This window comes from Pyxicephalus adspersus, chromosome 7, assembly GCF_032062135.1.
Source record: "Pyxicephalus adspersus chromosome 7, UCB_Pads_2.0, whole genome shotgun sequence".
NCBI lineage: Eukaryota > Metazoa > Chordata > Amphibia > Anura > Pyxicephalidae > Pyxicephalus > Pyxicephalus adspersus.
This window is the reverse complement of record NC_092864.1, coordinates 25,702,567-25,722,134: the sequence shown is the minus strand read 5'-3', so window position 1 is coordinate 25,722,134 and position 19,568 is coordinate 25,702,567. Positions and strand designations below refer to the sequence as shown.

The following is a 19,568-nucleotide window of genomic DNA, read 5'->3' as shown; positions in this document are numbered from 1 at the left end:
ACAGGGTGCAGGGGTCAGGAGTGTGTGATGTACAGTGTGCAGGGGTCAGGAATGTACGATGGACAGGGTGCAGGGGTCAGAAGTGTGTGATGTACAGAGTGCAGGGGTCAGTAGTGTGTGATGTACAGGGTGCAGGGGTCAGGAGTGTGTGATGTACAGGGTACAGGGGTCAGGTACCAGTAATGAGAGGGAATGCAGTATGGGTCCACAGGGTGTATATTGAACAACCCCCCCCCCTTCTTTGTTACATCTATACCCCCTCCTCCTTCCCACCTCACCACTCCCCTATGGACCCCACAGAAACAGGAGCCCTGTTGCGCCCACAGCTCCTGCTTGATTTGCACTAAAACACAAAGTGTGGATGTTTCTGCTGTTCTGCCCGGTAAAACCTTACTATTCTTGTGTGACACAAATAACAGGAAGTGAGGGGAAATCTCCCTGATGGGGACAGAAATGCCAAATCCAATCCAACCTGATTCATACTAATTATCCCCCAGGAGCCCCGACATGACAAGAAACGGGGGCAATAATATATATTACAGGGGGTATATTTATGAGGATGAAACCTTCTATACGCACCTATAGGGGTATGCAATATTGCCTGGACCCCCCCCCCCCTCCTCACCTTAACTACACAACCTCCTGGAAGGCATTTTCATAATGTGATGGTAGGTGGGTTTAATTTATAGGGGTATCCAATGCCTTCCCCAGGCTCGAAGGTTGAACATTAGGTAGATGATAGGGTAGAAACCCCTGGATTCTCATGTTGCCCCTCTGGTGAGAGAGGGGTAGTTATACTATATGGAGGAGCAATAATACCTTTTGAGGCAGGGGACCTGCTGATGTACTACAGAACGCCTGGATGTCCCCCTATGGGAGGGTCAGTTATAAATTATGGAGGGTTTTTGCTTGACTGCAGACCTCCGTATTCCCCAAATCACCCCAATATCAGGAGGGGCAAATCTATATCATGATGGGGTCCATCAATGGTGTCCTGGTGTCTCTGTCTAGACAGGGGCAGTTATACATCCTACAGGGAGGAGGACATTGCTAAAGGGAAGTCTGCCCTGGACTCCCCCCAGGTGGACCCCTTATACATCTCCCGGGGAGGGGGGGACAGTTATACATTATAGGGGTGCACATTAATGAATAACCTCCCCCAGATTCCCTGTGTCCTCTACCTGATTAGTTGGGAAAAATGATACATAATAGGGGGTAGATAAGCATAGAAGACCACATCCCACCACATAATTTCACTTGGGGGGGGCAGTTGTATATTTTAGGGGGTACATTGATGTAGAACTGACCCCCTGTGATTTAATGGTTCTGCCCCAGGGGGTAGGTAGTAATGATAACATTACCCCCTATTCCCGTCTTTCTTTATTGTGGGGGGTATATGTGGTATGTGATGATGTAATACAGCCCCCCAATTCCCCTTGTCCCCCAATCAGAAGGGGCAGTTATATACATTATGGGGGATGGATGATAAACATAGCCAACCCCTCCCCCGATTTATTTTGTTTTTCCCGATTAGTAGGGGCAGTTATACATTTTAGGGGGGTACAGGGTTGCAGTCCTGATCCCCCAAGTTCCCCCCTGGTCTCCCCCGGCTGTGGCAGAGCCCCCCGGTGGGCTGTGGCAGCGGTCACGTGGTCGGGGAGGGGGCGGCTCGGGAACAATAGGGGGAGTTGGAGGGGGAGGAGGATCTGGTCGGCTCGCTCGGTGCGGCTCGCTCGGTGCTGGTCGGGGGTGGAGGCGGTCGGTCGGGCGGTGATGGACCCCCCCGGGCTGTAGTCGGCTGATCAGATCTCCGGCAGACATGAACGCGGCAGAGGGAGCGGAGGATGGAGGAGGCGCAGATTCCGAGGTGGACGCCTTCTTCCGGACAGGTACCGGGACACCATGGATTACCCTGCTGTGTGCCCGATTCGGGGATCTCTGATCCGGCTAGCGGGCTGTGCAGTCTGGGGGCATCCGGGATCTCCAGATAGGGATCGGCGTGTGCAGACCCCGGGATACCGATCGCTACATCAGTGCTGTGCCCTGTATATGGGGGATCGGAGAGGGTTTCCATTATTCTGGCCTCCCCGTATAGTGCACAGCGCGGGGATTGTATGGGGGGGGGACACTGCATGGATACATTGTATATTATATTTACATGGGGTAGGTTGTACATTATAAGGGGTTCTATGGGTATTATATGGGGTATATTGTAAACAATGTTGGATTGTGTGTATTATATGACACATTGTATGATATATGTACTTTATATATCAGATGGGTGCGCTGTATATTGGGGGTAAGTTGTACCTATCCATGCCGGGTATATTGGTTGGTCAGTGTTGGTATAATATGGGTCGGTGAGTCCGGTGGGAAATGAATGCACATTGGATGAGTTGCCTGGTTTGGGGTCAGATGTGGGGTCACTTAGTGTGGGTGTATTATTCTATGGCCTGTATGGTGTCAGGGTGACAAGCTGTCATAGCTGTGGTTGGGGTATTCTGCCTCGGGGGTCAGGTCTATGTTGCCTGGGGCAGATGCTGGAGGGGATTTTGCCCTGTACACTGTGGGGGTCACTTGGTGTCGGTCCATTATACCCCATTATGATATGTGACACAGATCAGTCGGTGTTTTGCCATTGTGACCCGCTGATTGAAGTGCCAGCTGGCATCTGACAGTGAATGGGGATGGCAGGTATTCAGTGTTCTGTCAGTGCCAGATATCAGTTCATATTGTGTCATAGTATGGCCCCCGAGCTCCTTATAATGGTCAGCCATGTAAATATTCTTATTGGGGTCCGCATGGATTGAGTATGGACCCGGCCTGTCTGCTATGATCTGCTAGATTGTCAGCTCCTTGGTACTGATGGGGTGGGATCTGTACGTTTCTGTCCCTTTTTGAACCCAAATTCAAGTTCCATGTACAATTTTCACCAACCTCAATCAGACTCAGTGGCCCCTGCATGAAAACATCAATCACAAATGTGCAGAGTGGGGGAGGGGATCTGTGGCTGCCGCTGTTGATCAGTGGATGGGGTCAGATGGGGTGACTTTGGTCTGTGCCTCTTCCCAAGTGACCCCAGATCTGAGCCTCTCTCTGTCGGTGTATTTGGGGACACAGAATTATTATACTGCAATATACAGCCATTTCCATGGAAACAGAGGGGGAGGGGCGTGTCTGTGACACCATGTGTGACCACCAGGGGCAGCACATTCCGCCTGGGTGTCACTGATAGATGCACCATGTGTGACACCTTTGCTGCCTGTGATCAGTCTGACACTATCCACACACATTACAATCAAATCTTTAGACTAGATGTTGTCATGTGGGGCCATTCTGGAGCCAATCTTAGGAAGGGATTGGTTATTTGATGCAGTGATTGGATGTTGGTGGCAGATAAAATGCATTTCATTGCAATGATCTGGAAACTGGAGTGTACTGGCCTAGGCCTAACACACTGAACCAATAAACAATCAGATCAATGATGCCGGCTGTGCCATGGAAGGTGGTGAGCTGCTGATTTCCTGCCAGCTGTAGGTGTGTTGGGTGTCCCTGTGTGTACTGCGACACGCTACTTGTCAGAATCATGTCTGCAGCTCGGTGAGGGGAATATCCTGTCGGTCATATGACCTGCCAGTAACTTCACAAAGCTATATGAATAAATCCCCGAGCTGTCACAAAACACTGACAGTATCGTATTTCAGAAAAGCTCCACCTTTATCATTAAAAACCATCCAATTACTTATGTAGACTGAGATGATGTCATCAGTTTGCTGCAGGCAGGAAGAAGTATTTCCTCAGTCTCCTCCCAGTGATCAGAATGAAATATTGTATCCAATCACAAAGTAAGGCTGCACCAAAGGCTGATCTGTAGGTACAGCCAGGAACGGCACAGACCTCGGGATATACATGATGGTGGTCTCCTGTGAGCTGGAATCTCAGTCCTGGGAATAGATGGTGACCCTGGATGATGCCTGAACAAAGATGGTGCTGTCCTCTGTGTCTGGGGGAGTCATGTGATCTCTGTGATAGTGTGACACTTCCTGGTGACACATGACATGCTGCACATGAATACATTTATGTAATCACCCCCCATACACAGGAAATATCAGAATGCAATGTCTGTCTGTGATTAGTATAGAAATGGAGTCCCCTCTCTGTGTGTCCCCGTCCCCTCTATTCACAGTGTTGTCACTTTGTTCAGTCTCCCTCACTGTGACCTTGAATGAGGCAGCAGAGAAGGATGGAACAGCGGCATAGCAACAGGGTGGCAACTGCTGGCGGACGTCTGACCCCCATTTCCAGGAGCCGCGACTCCGACCATTTGGTGGTGAGACATTGCTGGATGGAGGAACAGATTCACCCTCCTTAAAGCCAAGATTCACCTTTACTGCCTATTCACTGGGTCAGGGCATGTAATTTTATCATTCACTGCCAACTGGAATCAGTTCAGTACTCAATTCAACCAATCCAAGTCCCTCTACTCCGGGCCTGATGTCTGTAATGTGAATTCTGTGTGAATCTTGTGTGAAAACCTAAACAGCCCTCTAAATGAATGATTTGCTCATTACATGATTGGTTGAGGTAAAAGATTCCATCCCATTGTAATTTCTATGTTTCGTGTGGCATCGATTCATTGTTTTCATGTGAAAGATCTGAGCCATAAATTATTCATTAATGTATGGGCAGAATTAGATTGTAAGCTCATGAGGTTCTCCTCCTGTCCCTGGTCCCTGTGCTTGGCATCATCTGAGATCTGCGGCTGTTCATGCTGTCTTGTACACCGCTACAATGTATGTTTGTGCTATATACATACAAATTGGAATATGGATCTGTAAACATTGCATACATGTTGAAGATGAATCTGAAATTCACCATGCAGAGGAAAGGGGACAGGGTGGCCCCTGTATGTCTGATAAGCTTGGGCCCCAGAAAGAGTGAGATCTGGACTGTGGTATACAGAAGTGATGTTCTTGTAAGTGATTGGCTTCCCCATGATGAAGTGGCCAATGAGATGATCCGGTGTGCATATTTCTCTTGCTGAAATAAATGATACTTTGTGTTTTATACATCACTACATCCTGTACATCCTCACCTTCTTATTGGTCGGATTGTCCTCTCAGCAGAGATTTCTCTCTTCCCCCTCAGATGCCATAAAACATTTTGGATTCCTTGTTTGCTCCTCGATGACCTGGAATATCGCTGCCAGCAGCACAAGCGTTGCACCCACCTAGGGCCACCTATGGTTCCATGTTGTTTTTTGTTTTTTAACATTATTTTATAGAAATAAGCAAAAGATAAAACAAACAACCATCAATAAACAGGGCAAACAAGGCATTGAATAGAAATATTTTATGTGCTCATATCACCCCCCCCCCCATACTATTATTATGCTGATTCCTGGCCATAATGGCCACCCTTGGCCCATTTCTTATGTAATTCTTGCGGACGGATTCACATATTTGACTTTCTTCCTCTGATTGTAGCGCTGAAAAGACCTCTTCAATCCTTTAAAACCTTTGTGGGAGAACTACAAGTCCCAGCATGGGTGGCGGAGGTCAAAGGAGCATCCATAGCTGATCAAATGGGAGCTGATTCAGCAGATATCTGTGCCAAAACAGCCCTTTGTGTGACATTACTGTCCGAAAATGTGTAAAGCAGAAAACCACAGTGTGTGTATTGGTCATCTACTGCATGTAGATTTAGAAGATGGCTGTGACATATACCATAGTGCTGTACAGATATCACTGAGCCAGTCCTATCAGTCTCTGTACAGAGGAGCTGACACTCTAATGTCCCCCCACAGTCACACACTAATATTATACATTTAAATAGCTCTGACCCATACCGCAGTGCTGTACAGAGAACACTGAGCCAGTCCTACCAGTCTCTGTACAGAGGAGCTGACACTCTAATGTTCCCTCACAATCACACACTATTATTATACATTTACATAGCTCTGACATATACCATGGCACTGTACAGAGAGCACTGACCCTGTCACATGACTCCTGATAGTCGCTGGTGAATGATCTCTGGCTAATTATTGGGTTCCGGTTCTGGTTGGTGATTTTTATAGGCTCGGTATGACATCTGCTTCCCCCTAGGATGCTCCTATTGACCAGGTGTCAGTTCTGTCCCTGCAGGTCGTTATCTTGCTGTGCGCTCTGCAAATGATTTACTGCGCTGAACTCCATGTTGGATTTATAAATGTCAGTTACCAATAACAAAAACTCACTGATGATCTCCATGAGGTGAATCCCTGGGACATTCACCCTGTATGAAAATAGAATATTTCAACATTTCCTGGTTTGTTTTGTGCTGATAATATTTAGCTGTAGAGATAGAGATTAGATAGAGATCTGGTGACCCCATTGTCTCATATGATTTGAGCTTTGTGACACGGTGTGTTATCCGGCAGGAAGAAGAAGATTGGGAAACTGTGGGGTGAACATGGGCAGCAACAATATTAAGGATGGCTGTGGCAATAAACTATGCTCAGGGTGTACTAAAGGGGCCCAAAGTGTTGCAAGAAATAACCTTGCACCCCACAATCACCTTATACCCCCACCACCAGCCTGGGCCCATTCATACCAGGCACGATGGATCCATGTTTTCATGTTGTCACCAATTTCTGACCTCGCCATCTGAATGTTGAAGAAGAAATGTACGCAGCAGACAATGTTCTTTCAATACTTCTCTTGCCCAGTTTTGTTGACGTCATGTGAATCGTACCCTCAGGTGCCAGTTCTTAGCTGACAGGAGTGGCCCCTGGTGTGATCTCTTGCTGCTGTAGTTAATCTGCTTCAAGGTTAGACATGTTCAGAGATCTCTTGCAGACCTCGGGGGTAAAGAGGGGTTATTGGAGTTCCTGTTGCTTTTCAGCTGGAACCAATTTCCCATTTTCCTCTGACACCCCCAAGGCACTTTCACCCAGAGAACTGCCCCTCACTGGGTATTTTCACCTTTTCAGACCATTCTCTGTAAACCCCGGAGATGGGTATGGGTGAAAATCCCAGCAGATAAGCAGTTTCTGAAATACTCAGACCCTTGCACCACAAACCATGTTTAGAGCCACTTCAATCCCCTTTCTTCCCCATCCTAATTCCTAGTGGTTCTCACATTTCAGCAATTCATCCTGACAATGTCTACATGCTGAAATGCATTGCTGCTCTGTGATTGGCTAATGAGATATTTGGCATGGGGGTCACTTCTGGCCCTGCCCGCAGTGTGTGGGGTGCTGTGGAAGCCAATTTGTTGATCTGACACATGGATTGGGAAGAATCTATGAGGGTGTCAGAAATGGTGGATCTGCCAAGCACACATATAATGAATCCATCAGGCGATGGCTCTGGATCTCCCTGTTCTCTGTTATGTAATTTTCACTCAGCGATCTGATGATGTGCGTGTGAGCGGCCCGATCGATGGATGGCCGCACTGTCACTTATCAAAGCTCTCTGCTCTGGTGAATTATCGCCATCCAAGCGTCAATTTAATTGGCAAGAAGAGTTTGTAGAATGCTAATCGCTGGGGACAAACCACAGGGCTGCAAATTGCTTGGATCAATCCGATGCTGCCCTGGAGGGGGACTGCAGTTCTCAACATGGGGCATACTGGGAATAGTAGTCCTTCAGCTGCTTGTGGCCTGCAGGCTGTGAAAGATGGAGGTTTGATGGGTTTGATGGGAGAGAGGATGTAAAGAGTCAAAGATAGATGAATGTGCTATGAAGGGCTGAGATGATGTCATCAGTCTGCTGCAGGCAGGAGAAAGCATTTCCTCAGTTTCATCTCCCCCAGTGATCAGACTGCAACATTGCAACTTTGTATCCAATAACAAGGTGAGAGTTTGCAGCATGGGCTAAACCGTGTCTGACATTGGTCACCACACCACAGCAAAGATTGACACCGGGATTCACATGATTGTGTCACCTTTGAGCCGCCACCACAGTCCACTAATAGATGGGGACCCTGTATGACGTCTGAGTAAAGATGGTGCTGCCCTTCTCAAGGTAAAAGCAGAGGCGGCATTGTCAGGGGGAGTCATGTGATTTCTGAGAGGTAATAAATACCCGGAGGTGTCACACTGACATTTACCCACAGGTTCATCTACTAGGCTTGGAACTAAACCTCCAACTATTTGGAGGTGAATGTTTTTAAGATTCACCCAGTCTGGTGTCCTTGTCCCTTCCAAGATGTCTGCACCAAATTGGAATGACACAGATGGAGTGTGTGAAGCAGAACCGCCAACCAATCGTTGCTCTGCCTCGCTGACAGCCAACGCTCGTCTGTTATGTCATGCATGAAACGTTGGCGCTGTGATTGGCTGCAGGGAGTTGTCATGGTTACCGTCTCTGTCCTCCCGCCATCATCACAAAGTGATTTTTATTTATAGATTGCGCTACAGCCAATCTTATAATTACTTCTAGAGTGCCGCTGTAATCATCGGACATCACAAGGCTGCACCAAAGAGGTGACACTGGGCAGAGAGGTTAACATTGCATTCTGAGGGAGATGTCTCCTCCCTCATCCAGGGGCTTCAGAACGCTGGAAAGAAAAGCCTTAGAGAGGAAGCTGAGCTCTGGGTGGAAGCAGCGGGCTCTCTGCAGACGTCTTACACTTCTACTGATCACTGAATTACAGGTGTAACTGAGAACAAACTCCATGCAGATTCTGTCCTGGCTAAGATTTAAACATGGGACCTCCATGCTAGGCACTCAGCCACCCATCTCAGCAGGGACCACATCAAGGAGACCCCTGCTTCCTTGGTTGGGGCTTCCAAATTTTATTTGAAGCTGATGGCTTTGGTGTCCTGGCCTAAAACAAGCATGCAGCCAGTGAAGTATCTACATAGCATACTTACTGCTTAAAGGGCACCTGTCATGACCTGTGTGATCAGTGGTGGATGGAAGCTGACTTCCTTCATATTCTGGAATAAGGGATGGTTCAAACCCCCCTTTTTTGTTGGGGGGGGGAGGGGGGCATTTTTTCTTTAATTTCCGGACTCCGTGACACAGCAGGGAGTTAGAGGAATTCTCCTTTCTCTGGGAGATCAGATAGCTGTCCCTGGATCAAGTGTCCCCATTTCCTCCCAACTCTTATTCTGGGGTCACCGCCTCCCCACTCAAATTGTCCGGCTCTGATAGTAAATTGATTGGACATGATTGACCCCTCACTGTGCAGCCACAGATGTCACATGCCTATTGCAGGCCGCAATCCTCGCATATTGAGTTTCAGCCATGGCTGCCCATGCATTGGTGACCCCCGGCTTCTTTTACAGATTTCTCACCCCAGTGTCCCTGTATTGGACACAGATGTCTCGGGGCAGAAATAGCAGCGGCACTTCGACTGTCACAGCCGGCCGTTAGGGGTAATTTATATGCTGCGCATTGTCATGGGGTTATGTACACACAGCAAATGGCGGCTACAGGGCGCTGCAACAGCTGCCGTCTGTCATTAGAAGCTGCGGCAATTATACAGACATGTGTGATCTGCATGAGTGTAGGCGGCTGTGCGTGCTGACCTGCTGCTTTGATGTGGCTTCAAATTCTGCATGTTTGCTGTTCCATATTTACATCACTGGTATACAGAGTTAAATTCTCCCACCAATGGCTATCGGGGTTTTTCTGCAGACCCAGAACCCCCCCATCCTTCCCCGGGACCCTGGAAGTGTCTGTGCAGGAAACAGAAGGTATCTCCAGGTCTCACCTTCATCACAAATCCCCAAACAAAGGGTTCATTCCTCATTTGAAGATAGTGGGTGGAGGCATGCCCCAGCCCTAACTAATTGCCCCTTCATATAATGACTTCTGTAGAGATGCAGCCTCCCATCATAGAGCCGTCATTACACACAGCTTTTCCATGCTCCTCATTCATCATCAGTGCAGTGTACAGAAATGTGGCGTGTGTGGTGCAGGGTCGGGGGGATATCAGTGGTGTGGAGGGCACCAGCAGGTTTCCATCAGTTTTTTTTTTGCCTGTGACCGCATCGGGGAAACTCGCTTCCTGTCTCTGTGACCCCATTAGGAAAATTGTTCCTCACTTCCTGTCTCTATGATGCCCATACAAGTCACAGCAAGTAGTTAGCAGCTGTGGCTTTTGGTGACAATGCGTTTTTACCATTTTATGTGTCTGTTGTAGAGATTTCCCATCGTTTTCTATCCTAACAGGAAGTGAATAATAATCGCCCTATTGGGGGCACGACGAACAATATAAGCAGCCAGCTCTTCCCATGAAATTCCATCCAGAATTATACATATGTATAAGTCTGTACCTCGGGGGGGGGGGCTTGGCTTGGCAAGGAGGATGATGGGGCGGGCGCAGGGCTGGGGGTATATTAGGTTCTGTACCTGGCCAGGTCTGTCAGCACCGGGGCGGCAATGTCCTCCATGGGTGAATATTGACTCAGCTGCTGCTGATTTTATCAAAAATGAAATTGTGCAGACAGATGAGTGGTGTCGGCCTTGTGGAACCTCCTGTCTGTACAATTCTATCTTCGCTCCTCCTGTGTCTGGATTAGGGGGGACGAGGTACAACCTTGGTGGGGGTTCCCGAGGGGTCACATGGTTATCCTGTCCCTGGGGAAGTTGGCCTGTGCAGAGTGTAAGGATCAGATAAGTCATAGGGAATGTTCTCCCCAGAACACTGCGCCCAGATAAATGGTGCTGCATAGGGATCATGTAATATAAACTCCAACACGTTTCAGGGTTACCCCTCCTTCATCGGGGCTTCATTGTGCAGGAAGAATCTGGATGAGTGACTCATTCTGAGCAAATATAAAATGAGGGCCCCAATGTACAACAACCAGCTCTTTGTACCCCCTGCTATTCATTTGGGGCCCTGGAGGTGGTGGGGCTCAAGGCAATTTACCCCATGCTAAAACCTGCCCTAAAAGTAGGATGCAGTTACAGGTTGGTTTAGTTTGGTGGTCTGACAACCCATAATTCTGTCAGGATCTACCCACAGGTTACAAAATGTGTTGTAAGGTTTGACAGATATCTGCCAAATAAAATCAATATCCTGACCAATCCCTGCTCAGCATTCTCATCCTTTCACTCCTCATGCACCATCATACATTACATGGACATCACTATCCCTCTGATTGGCTGGGCAGCCATTGTTGGCGATACAACCGCCTGGACATCTTACACCAATTTCTGCTCCATCTTTCCGTTTTTTTTTTCACTGCGGAAAGAAGACAGAAAGAAGGATGAAAGAATGATAGGAGGGTTACAAACAGCCGGTCATTATTCTGTAATCTTCCATTAATTGTTCAGGCAGAAAGATGTTTAGTGTCATTGTTTCCACATTTCTAGAGGGAAACTCGGAGACTCTCCAGAGTGCAGGAAAATCATTGCAGAGATTAATAAACTGATTGGTGATCTTCCTCCGATCATCCCTAGGTGTACAGGGGGGTGTATTGTGGGAATCCTGTGCACAGCCGCCTCTCATCCATCAGAGGTCAGATATCCTCGGCCAGAGATGATAGAAGGATCTTAATTGCGGCAGAAGGATCTGTGAGTGGTGAATCTCATAGTACAAACGATGAGAAAAGGCGTTCTGTAATGAGAGCACTCATCCATGTAAGAGATCCGCAGCTTCCTGCTACACAACACTTAATAATTAATAACACAATCACTGATTGCTGGGGGAGGGGGGGAACATGGCCGACCGCTCACATCAGATCTGTGTATGTGGCCTGGCTTACTATGGGTCATGTTCCTTATTGCTCCCTCTCTTCTCTCACTGATGCTTACTTTCCTGCTCGCGTTTCACTTTCTCCCTGCCCTCTTCCCTGTGTGCACTCTCTCTCTCGCCTTTTTCTTTCTCTCTCTCTCTCTCGCCTTTTTCTTTCTTTCTTCTCTCTCTCTCTCTGGCCCCTTTTTTCTCTCTCTCTCTCTCTCTGGCCCCTTTTTTCTCTCTCTCTCTCTCTTTCTGGCCCCTTTTCTCTCTCTCTCTCTGGCCCCTTTTCTCTCTCTCTCTCTCTCTCTCCTGTCTGTCCTAATGTAATTCTTGGGCTGTCTGTCCAAAAATAGGCTGACTTGGGTGGATGCCATTTACACATCTCTGTTGTTTGCCCTCCTGGGGGGTCATATTTACCACATTGGCCCAGGATGTGGCTGCAGAGCCCCGGCTGTCATGTAATGGCAGCGTTTGGTGGCGGCGGACAATGCCGCCTGATTATTGTTTGTCAGCTGCTACAATGGACGGCGAGGTCTTTGTATTCAGAGTCAGGGCCAGCAGATGGCTAATTGGTTGTGATAATCCACCGGGACCAGTTCAGTGGATAAAAGATCCTGCGGGTATTATCCTCCCTCCCCAATTCTCTGTGACGAGGAGGTCTGGCGGAGGCTCTATGACTCTTCCTGCCCCCACATCTGGTGGCTATAAAGACGCGGAGCCCGAGGGGTAAGGGAAGAAAGTTAACTAGAAAATCAAATGGACGCGATGAGAGGTGACGATCGGATTTAATATCACCATCAGTAGGGGAAGCGCTGCATCCTGGTGTTGGGTCTTTATACTGATTGATAAATAAGGAAAATCCAAATTGGTTCCCCAGGAGGGCTAAGATCAGGGTGACAGCCAACCCTTATAAAACGATTCTCACCCAATGTTGCACCATGGGGCTTCTTTATCAATATTGTAAGGAAGAAAATCAACACAAAATTGTTATAATGACCAATCAAAATTCACGTTTCATTGTTCCTTAGAATAAACCATTGGTTGTTGTCAGCAGTGGCTCAAGTTTTCCTAAATTTGATTGGTTTGGCCCCCTTTAAGTTTGCCCCAGTCGCAGTCTTTAGTTAAAAGAGAACTCCGCTGTTAGAACTGGGAAGGATGAGCACCCCGGCCCCATTCCTGAGGGCATCATCTGTCCAATCTGTTCTGCCCCAGAGGCCTTTCCAGGTGTGTTCTGCCCTGTGCGGTTCTGTTGGAATTCCCATTTTTAGGTCCCCCATCTAATCTTGGCCTCTACAATAGGGTAGTTCTTGTTTTTTTTTTTTTAATCCTCACCACAGTGTCTTCATTACGAATAATGATATTTCTTATAAGTTGCTGCAGGCACAGGGCTGTCATGGGACCTCTAAAGTGCATTATAAATGGGCACCGGCAGCACATTAAATACAAGAATTTCTGATACGGACAGAGGCTGAATGAATGATTATCTGATGTGACGACAACCCAATAATTCGATAAGATTAATTTGTTGCATTTGTGTCTCCTAAGTCTGCTCACAGACGCCCTGTATCCGACCAAATGTCACATCACCAGTTCATCAAACTGGAACACAGGAGATCATACAATCTGGTTGTATTAAAGATATTTGGTGAATTCCAGAGTCTCTCTGGGTGACACCTCGGCCTCCATTGTAGCTCAGGCCAGGAATTCCTGCACCTCGTCTGTGTTCAGTACCCGTTGTTGGCCAATAATGCTTTTTGTATTTGTTTGCTGGTTGTCGGTGAGCCCGGCAGGGATATTAAAGCTACTGATGGCGCTGTGTGAGATTGTTATTGATTTTAGGCCTCTCTATCCGGCCGTCGATCACACCGCCAGAGGCTGTGGAGGATGTGTGCAGTGAGGCAGATCGACTGCTCCCGGCCTGTTCAATGGCAGATTGGCAAACGATACAACAGCTTCAGCGGATGGTTGGCAGGCCTAGTTTGTGAAATGCAGAATAAGTAGAAGTTAGAAAAGATGGGGGGGGGGGACCCGCAAACGGTACAATCCCACCCTTACTTCCCTAGACTGTAGAGGAAATGAGGACCTGTCAAAACCGAACCATACACTTCAGTGGGTAATGCCCTGCATGGTTGTAGTCTGCTCCACATTCATTCCAGAACATTAAAAAATTCACAGCGGTGAAAGTTATCTCTAGTGCGGGATTCTGTGAGTGATTTTCTCTGTCCAGTGAGAAGGAGCTCAGAATAGTGAAGAATAAAATTTAAGTGTTTCAGACGGTTGTGGTCTCCTCCACTAACAGGGCGGTGCATCCACGAATGCGGAACATTTCATCAGCCCAATCAGGCTCTGTAATATATTTTGCTGCTTCCACCAAACACGACGCAGTGTCTGATATTGCGTGGTTGGTGTCACCGCTTTTATTTTACTGTTCTTGTTGATAACTCAGTTTAGTAATTTGGTTAGCAGTGGAGGCCAACAACCAGAGAAAACGGGATTATTGGATAAAATCTGCAGTGCAAAGACTTCAAAACTCAGCTGAAACCACAGAAAGATCTTTAGTCAGATGGATGGTGGAGCATTGAACACACAGCCCCACCTCCCCCCACCTCCATGGTGGTTCTGCAGCTGTGCAGGGGTCCAAATGTGAATGGAAGTACTGAGTAACAGAACACACTGCCCAGGGCACTCAAGGCTCATGCCCCCCTCCCTGGTCAGACACGCCCCCTCCTCAGCCCCACCTTTATAAGAATGGGTGTGCCTGTTACTCAGCTCTGATAGCACAGGGCACTTCTCTGGGAAGGACAGGGAGTGGAGAGAAAATTGTATTTAAATTATTTCTATGAAAGAACTAACGAGCAAAACTCTGTCTCATAGTGCTTTAATGATGGTCTCACTATGCCTCCGCTCTTCCATAATTGCATAATGATGGCATCACTCCCATGATTCTGTTATGTTAAAGTCATTCCGGGTCTCTGCAGCTCCATGATTCTGTAATATTGGGGTCACTCCGGGTCTCTTCACCCCCATGATTCTGTAATGATGGGGTCACACGGAGTCTCTACTCCAAATCTTTCTATTCCCTGACCTGTGAGAATTGCAGGCATTTATTTTTGTATTGCTGGCTGTATTCACCCCCTTTTTTCAGTCTCCCCAGCCCAGGTCCAGTGTGGTCACGCCTGTGCTTGTAATGGGCTCCGTGTCTGACATGTTGAATCTCTTCCCAGAAAAGCAATTATCCGCTGACACCTTCTGGAAAAGCCATTTTTGTAGCCCGGGATCAGAGAGATCCGTGCATGGAAAGGATTCTGGGTTGAAGGAATCCTCAGGGGACGGAGGAAGCGTCTTCCAGGAATGAAGGCTGATGTTGCCGGCCCTTGATACTCAGAATGTTACTGACTGTCATCCCCTGGAATCAGCAGAGTAAATGTGTGGGCCAGGAGGGCCAAAGTGATTCCTTCTCTAACTTGTTCCAGTGATGGGGACACATTAGGAGGGATTTACCAAAGACCTGTGCAAGGAAAGATCCCACTGTTTTTTCTTTACAAACTGAACTATTGCCACTTTCACACAGCAGAAAAATATTTCTCCGTGTTGGGTGAGCAGTCTGAATCCCTTCAGTGAATCTCAATGTCCTCCTGGCCGGTGACACATTATAATATCCGGGAGAGCTGAGCGGTTCTTCCTCCTTGCTGGGTGTTGGGGACTAATAATTCCTCTCTGTCATGACTACTGCTGGCGGCTTGGCGCTCCCTCATTATTTTGATCTTGCCTGGAAGATTTGTCTGAAGTGTCACAGATCTGATCTGTTTAGTTCCAGGTAAATGACAACAATTGATGGCTACCTTGTGGGGGGTATTGGAGGAATCTAATGGGGCCGTGGGCATGTTGGAGGGTATTGCCCCTTTAGGTATACAGCAATCTTCCCCCAGACCACCCCCCAACCCAGGGTCTTCTCTCCCAGTTTTGGGTGTCGGCATTTCCATACAGCACATCCTTACTGCAACCAAGAGCAATAGAAAATGCCTGATCTCGCAGTCTGTGAAAGTAGACACTCCAGGGTTGTGTCGGAGAATCGGGGTAAAGATTGAATGCTCTTAAAGAGTGCAACCCCCAACAATGAACTTTTCTCATCTGCTCCATGTTGATGTGCACCAAATACAGGCATCAATCTGCCAGAAATCCAGTGAGCTCATCATTTCATCATTACAAAACCCAGTATAGGTTAGGAAGATGGAGGAGGTATTCTGTAGCTCTGCCCTAGGGTGACTACGTTATTCCTCCACAAATAAAGTACAAACGGTGTTGTCACTCTAGGCCAGGGAGTGTGTTACTGGCAGGACCACCAGGTGACAATAAAGTGAGGTTAAAAACCCTTAAAAGAATATATAGCCCGGAAGCTGCAATAAGGGGCACAGCTGTGTTTGCGGAATGTCTCGGTGAGCCTCTTCTCTATCTCTGATTGGTGGTGATTTGTGGTCAGGTGGAGATGAGTCACCAATTGCTTTGTTTTGGGGGTTACATTTCCAGCAGCAGCCCTCGGCTCCTTGATCTGGGCCAGTATTCCAGCATATTAGTTTACATAACAACATCAATTGACAAGCTTGTATCTGATTGTTCTGTGTGTTCCCTGTTGGTTCTTCTCCCCAGGCTGATCTCTGCGGGAGTCTCCACTCCTAACGCTGCAACCTTGGAACCTTCTTATATCCCATTGCTGGAAGTGCTGCGTTTCTTCGGCTGTTTTCCTGTGCTACGCATTCCTCATAAACCTTTTATTGCTCCGTCACAGCTGCTCCCATCAGAGATTTCCTGGAAGAGATTTGCCATTGATCCAACATGCAGGAAGCCGATCAATGCCCAGAGATGGTTTCCAGCTGCCGCTCCGTATCACTGACTTCCTGCAGGCCCGACACAGCTCTGAAGGGGAACAAATGCCGCTCTGCACCAAATACAGTTGGGTTTATTGAATCTCAATCTCTTCAAATGAGGGCAGAGAATGACCTGACCTTGATCAGTGGAATCTGATGTTTATCAGCCGCTCAATGTTCAGTATTTTTGGCATCCTGCCTGCTGTAAAGTTTCTCACCTGGAGATCCTGCCAGTACCATCACTTCCTGTTGCAGGCTGACAACACTACTCTACTACCTCATTATTTGCAACAACGTTGTTACTGAGCTCCTCCTACAGCGTGCACACCACACTTTTGCTCATTGTGAAGCAACAGCTTGATGATGTCAGCCTGGTGCAGGAACAATTACTGACAGGATCTCTAGGTAAAAAATGTCACCAGGAGAGGAAGTGAGGCTTATTCTCTTGTAGAAAGCAGAGGATTGTGGTAAAAACACAACAGGGGTTCTAATTCTTCTCCCCTCCATTATAGACTAGATTCTTCTGTGAGATATCATGATCATCAGTCAGAGGAATCTGAGCAAGGCGATAGGCTGCCTCTGATTGGTTGCTCTGGTTAATACATGTGCCCCATCTTTTTTTGCCCTGTCCAGCAGCAGGGGGGGTTGATATGAGGCTGGAGGGGTAGTTTTGGGGGGAGGGGTCTCCTTCCTGTAAAGATATTTACATTTTAAATGAATTCCTAATGAGCTCCTCATAAATCCCCCAGCAGTCCCTGCAGGTGGATAGTTGTGCAGCCATTGCAATCGGCCTTATTTGCCATTTTCCGGATGATGTAAGTGTTTCCGAAGGTGCAAAGCCGCCGAGTTGTGCAGATTGAAGCCGATGGCGGGGTGCCAACTTGTTATGTACCCTACGTGCTGTCATTTGGGCTTTGGAAACGCCTGGTCCCTGAACCCATTGTCCGTCCCCTGAGGTGCTTCTTCCGAAGACTCGCTGCCGTAGCTGATACCCCCATAACTGCTTCCTGCATGGGTGACAGCGTGTGCAATGCACCATAAGAAAAAATGATTTTCCTGGTTCTTATTGGCTCACACACGGAGGCTGACTTTACAATGCATACACACGTCTCTGGCAGTTAGGGATCTGGGGACAACAACAAAAGTTGGCCCATCACCAGATTTGCTCCCCCGGGCACACCCAGTCCAGGCTACAGAAAACAAGGTGCAGAGATTGGGTTTCTCCTTTTTTGTCCCTTTTATTTTTCTGTGCAGATTCCTCCCTGCAATCCAGCAATCCCCCCGCAGTCCCGTGGCATCCCCAGGCACCATGTCCGCGGTATGACAGGAGTGACATTACCACATCACTGACTTCCATCACAACACATTCGGATCAGAGCCGCTGTTCTCCGGAACTTTCATCGCTGACTGAAGGATGAACACATTTCGCCTGCTCGTATCTTTCTCTTGTTCCCCTGTTTTTCTGGGTCACCTGGCCAGTTTGTGTGAGAAGGTTGCCGTCCACTGTGGGTTTATTGCAGCCGGGGTCAGACATCAAAATGTTAGAAAGAAAAAAACTGAATGGGCATAAAATATCCTTCCTGTTGTCTTTCATGTTGCTACGCTCAAGCTCTGGTCATGTGACTGATTGTGAGAATTGTGAAGCATGTTGGTGGTGCCTGCCTGTCACACCAGTAGTGATATTTCAGGCATGGAATGGTCGATTCTGATTTGTGGAAATTACAAACTTCATGCAGACATAAGTTCATATGTTCACTCTGTATTTTGTGGGTTCCCAAATGCACTGGGGTAGGTTATTGGCATTCCCTTAGACCATGTTGGTGACATATGATTATGGTAGGGACTTTGTGAGGGACAAATAATGACCTGGCTCTGTACATCGCTGTGGAATATGTTGGTGATATATAAACACAAGATAAAATAAACACATTATATGACACGGATTTATTTAAGGTATGCTGCCATGGTGCTGTATTTCAATGTTTGTTTGCCCTGGCCTTTTGCCGCGCCCCAGGTCGCCAGCTGTTCTCGCTGCCGAGCGCCGCTGATGAGCCGGTGCGGAATGTAAATCTCTTGTTGCTCGGTGACTCGATTCCTCGCCCTCCACCCCCACCATCAGATCTTGGCACGGCGACCAAAGTGAGAACATGCCGGAGCACTGCGCAGCGTGTGGGCTGTGCAGCGCCAACTGCGCCCGGCGTGCACCTGCAGAGGACTTCTCTGAGGCTGGGCAAGGTGCAGTAACCCATAGCAACCAATCAAAGCCATCCTACAGTCATGTGACTGTTTGTGTGTTCAGTTTATGGATCGCTGGCCGCCTCCTCCCTTGGACATTGGCCCGTCCGCCATCACCTCATGCCAATATGCTGAGTCCGGGTTATGGTGCCCATGGCCGACTTCTAGCAGATCCCTAAATGCCCAACATTCTGAATTCTGGTACCCATAGAGGGGGTTACATTCTTTCTTCTAGTCTACATTTACATACAGGGATTGCATGACCGGACAATCCATACAACACTGCTGGGGGGAAGGGGGCATCTTTTCATTATCGGGTGTAATTGCTTAGTCATATGACCTGACCATGTGGTCTCTAATTTGCCATCTCTTATTTGTCCATCTGAGACTTCTATGTTATGGTCACCCTGTTACAGGAAGTCCGAAAATGGATCTATTGGCAGGACCAACAGGTAATGAAATCATGTTACAGAGAAAAAAAACTTGGTGCCATCATGTCAGTGTGTTAGTTTTTGCCCTGAGTGGCACTTTAACTGTGCTCCCTTTCTGCTTTTTGCCCCTAGATACCCCAACCCCTCCTTTCAACCCCTATGATTGGTCACCGTTGATATAATTAAGTTGATTTGATGTATTTTGTGTCCTGGTTGTCCTTGGCCTGGTGTGGCCCCATGTGGCCCTGCGTTCAACAAATGCCTCCACAGAGCCATGAATAAGGAATGTCGCTTTGATTTTTTTTCTCCTTTTGGCATTAATTAATTGTCTCGGCCAGTAATTGATGCTAAAATGGCT

The 19,568-nt window shown here is 47.7% G+C and overlaps 1 protein-coding gene across 1 annotated transcript in view; it reads left to right on the top strand.

Annotated features, from left to right (window-relative positions):
* The first annotated feature begins 1,687 nt into the window (after positions 1–1,687).
* The window catches only part of KALRN (kalirin RhoGEF kinase), a 144,763-nt gene continuing 126,882 nt past the window's right edge, over positions 1,688–19,568 (top strand). Inside the window, 1 exon segment of the mRNA XM_072417896.1 lies at positions 1,688–1,889. Coding sequence (XP_072273997.1) covers positions 1,820–1,889 — 70 coding nt within the window. The 5' untranslated portion in view covers positions 1,688–1,819.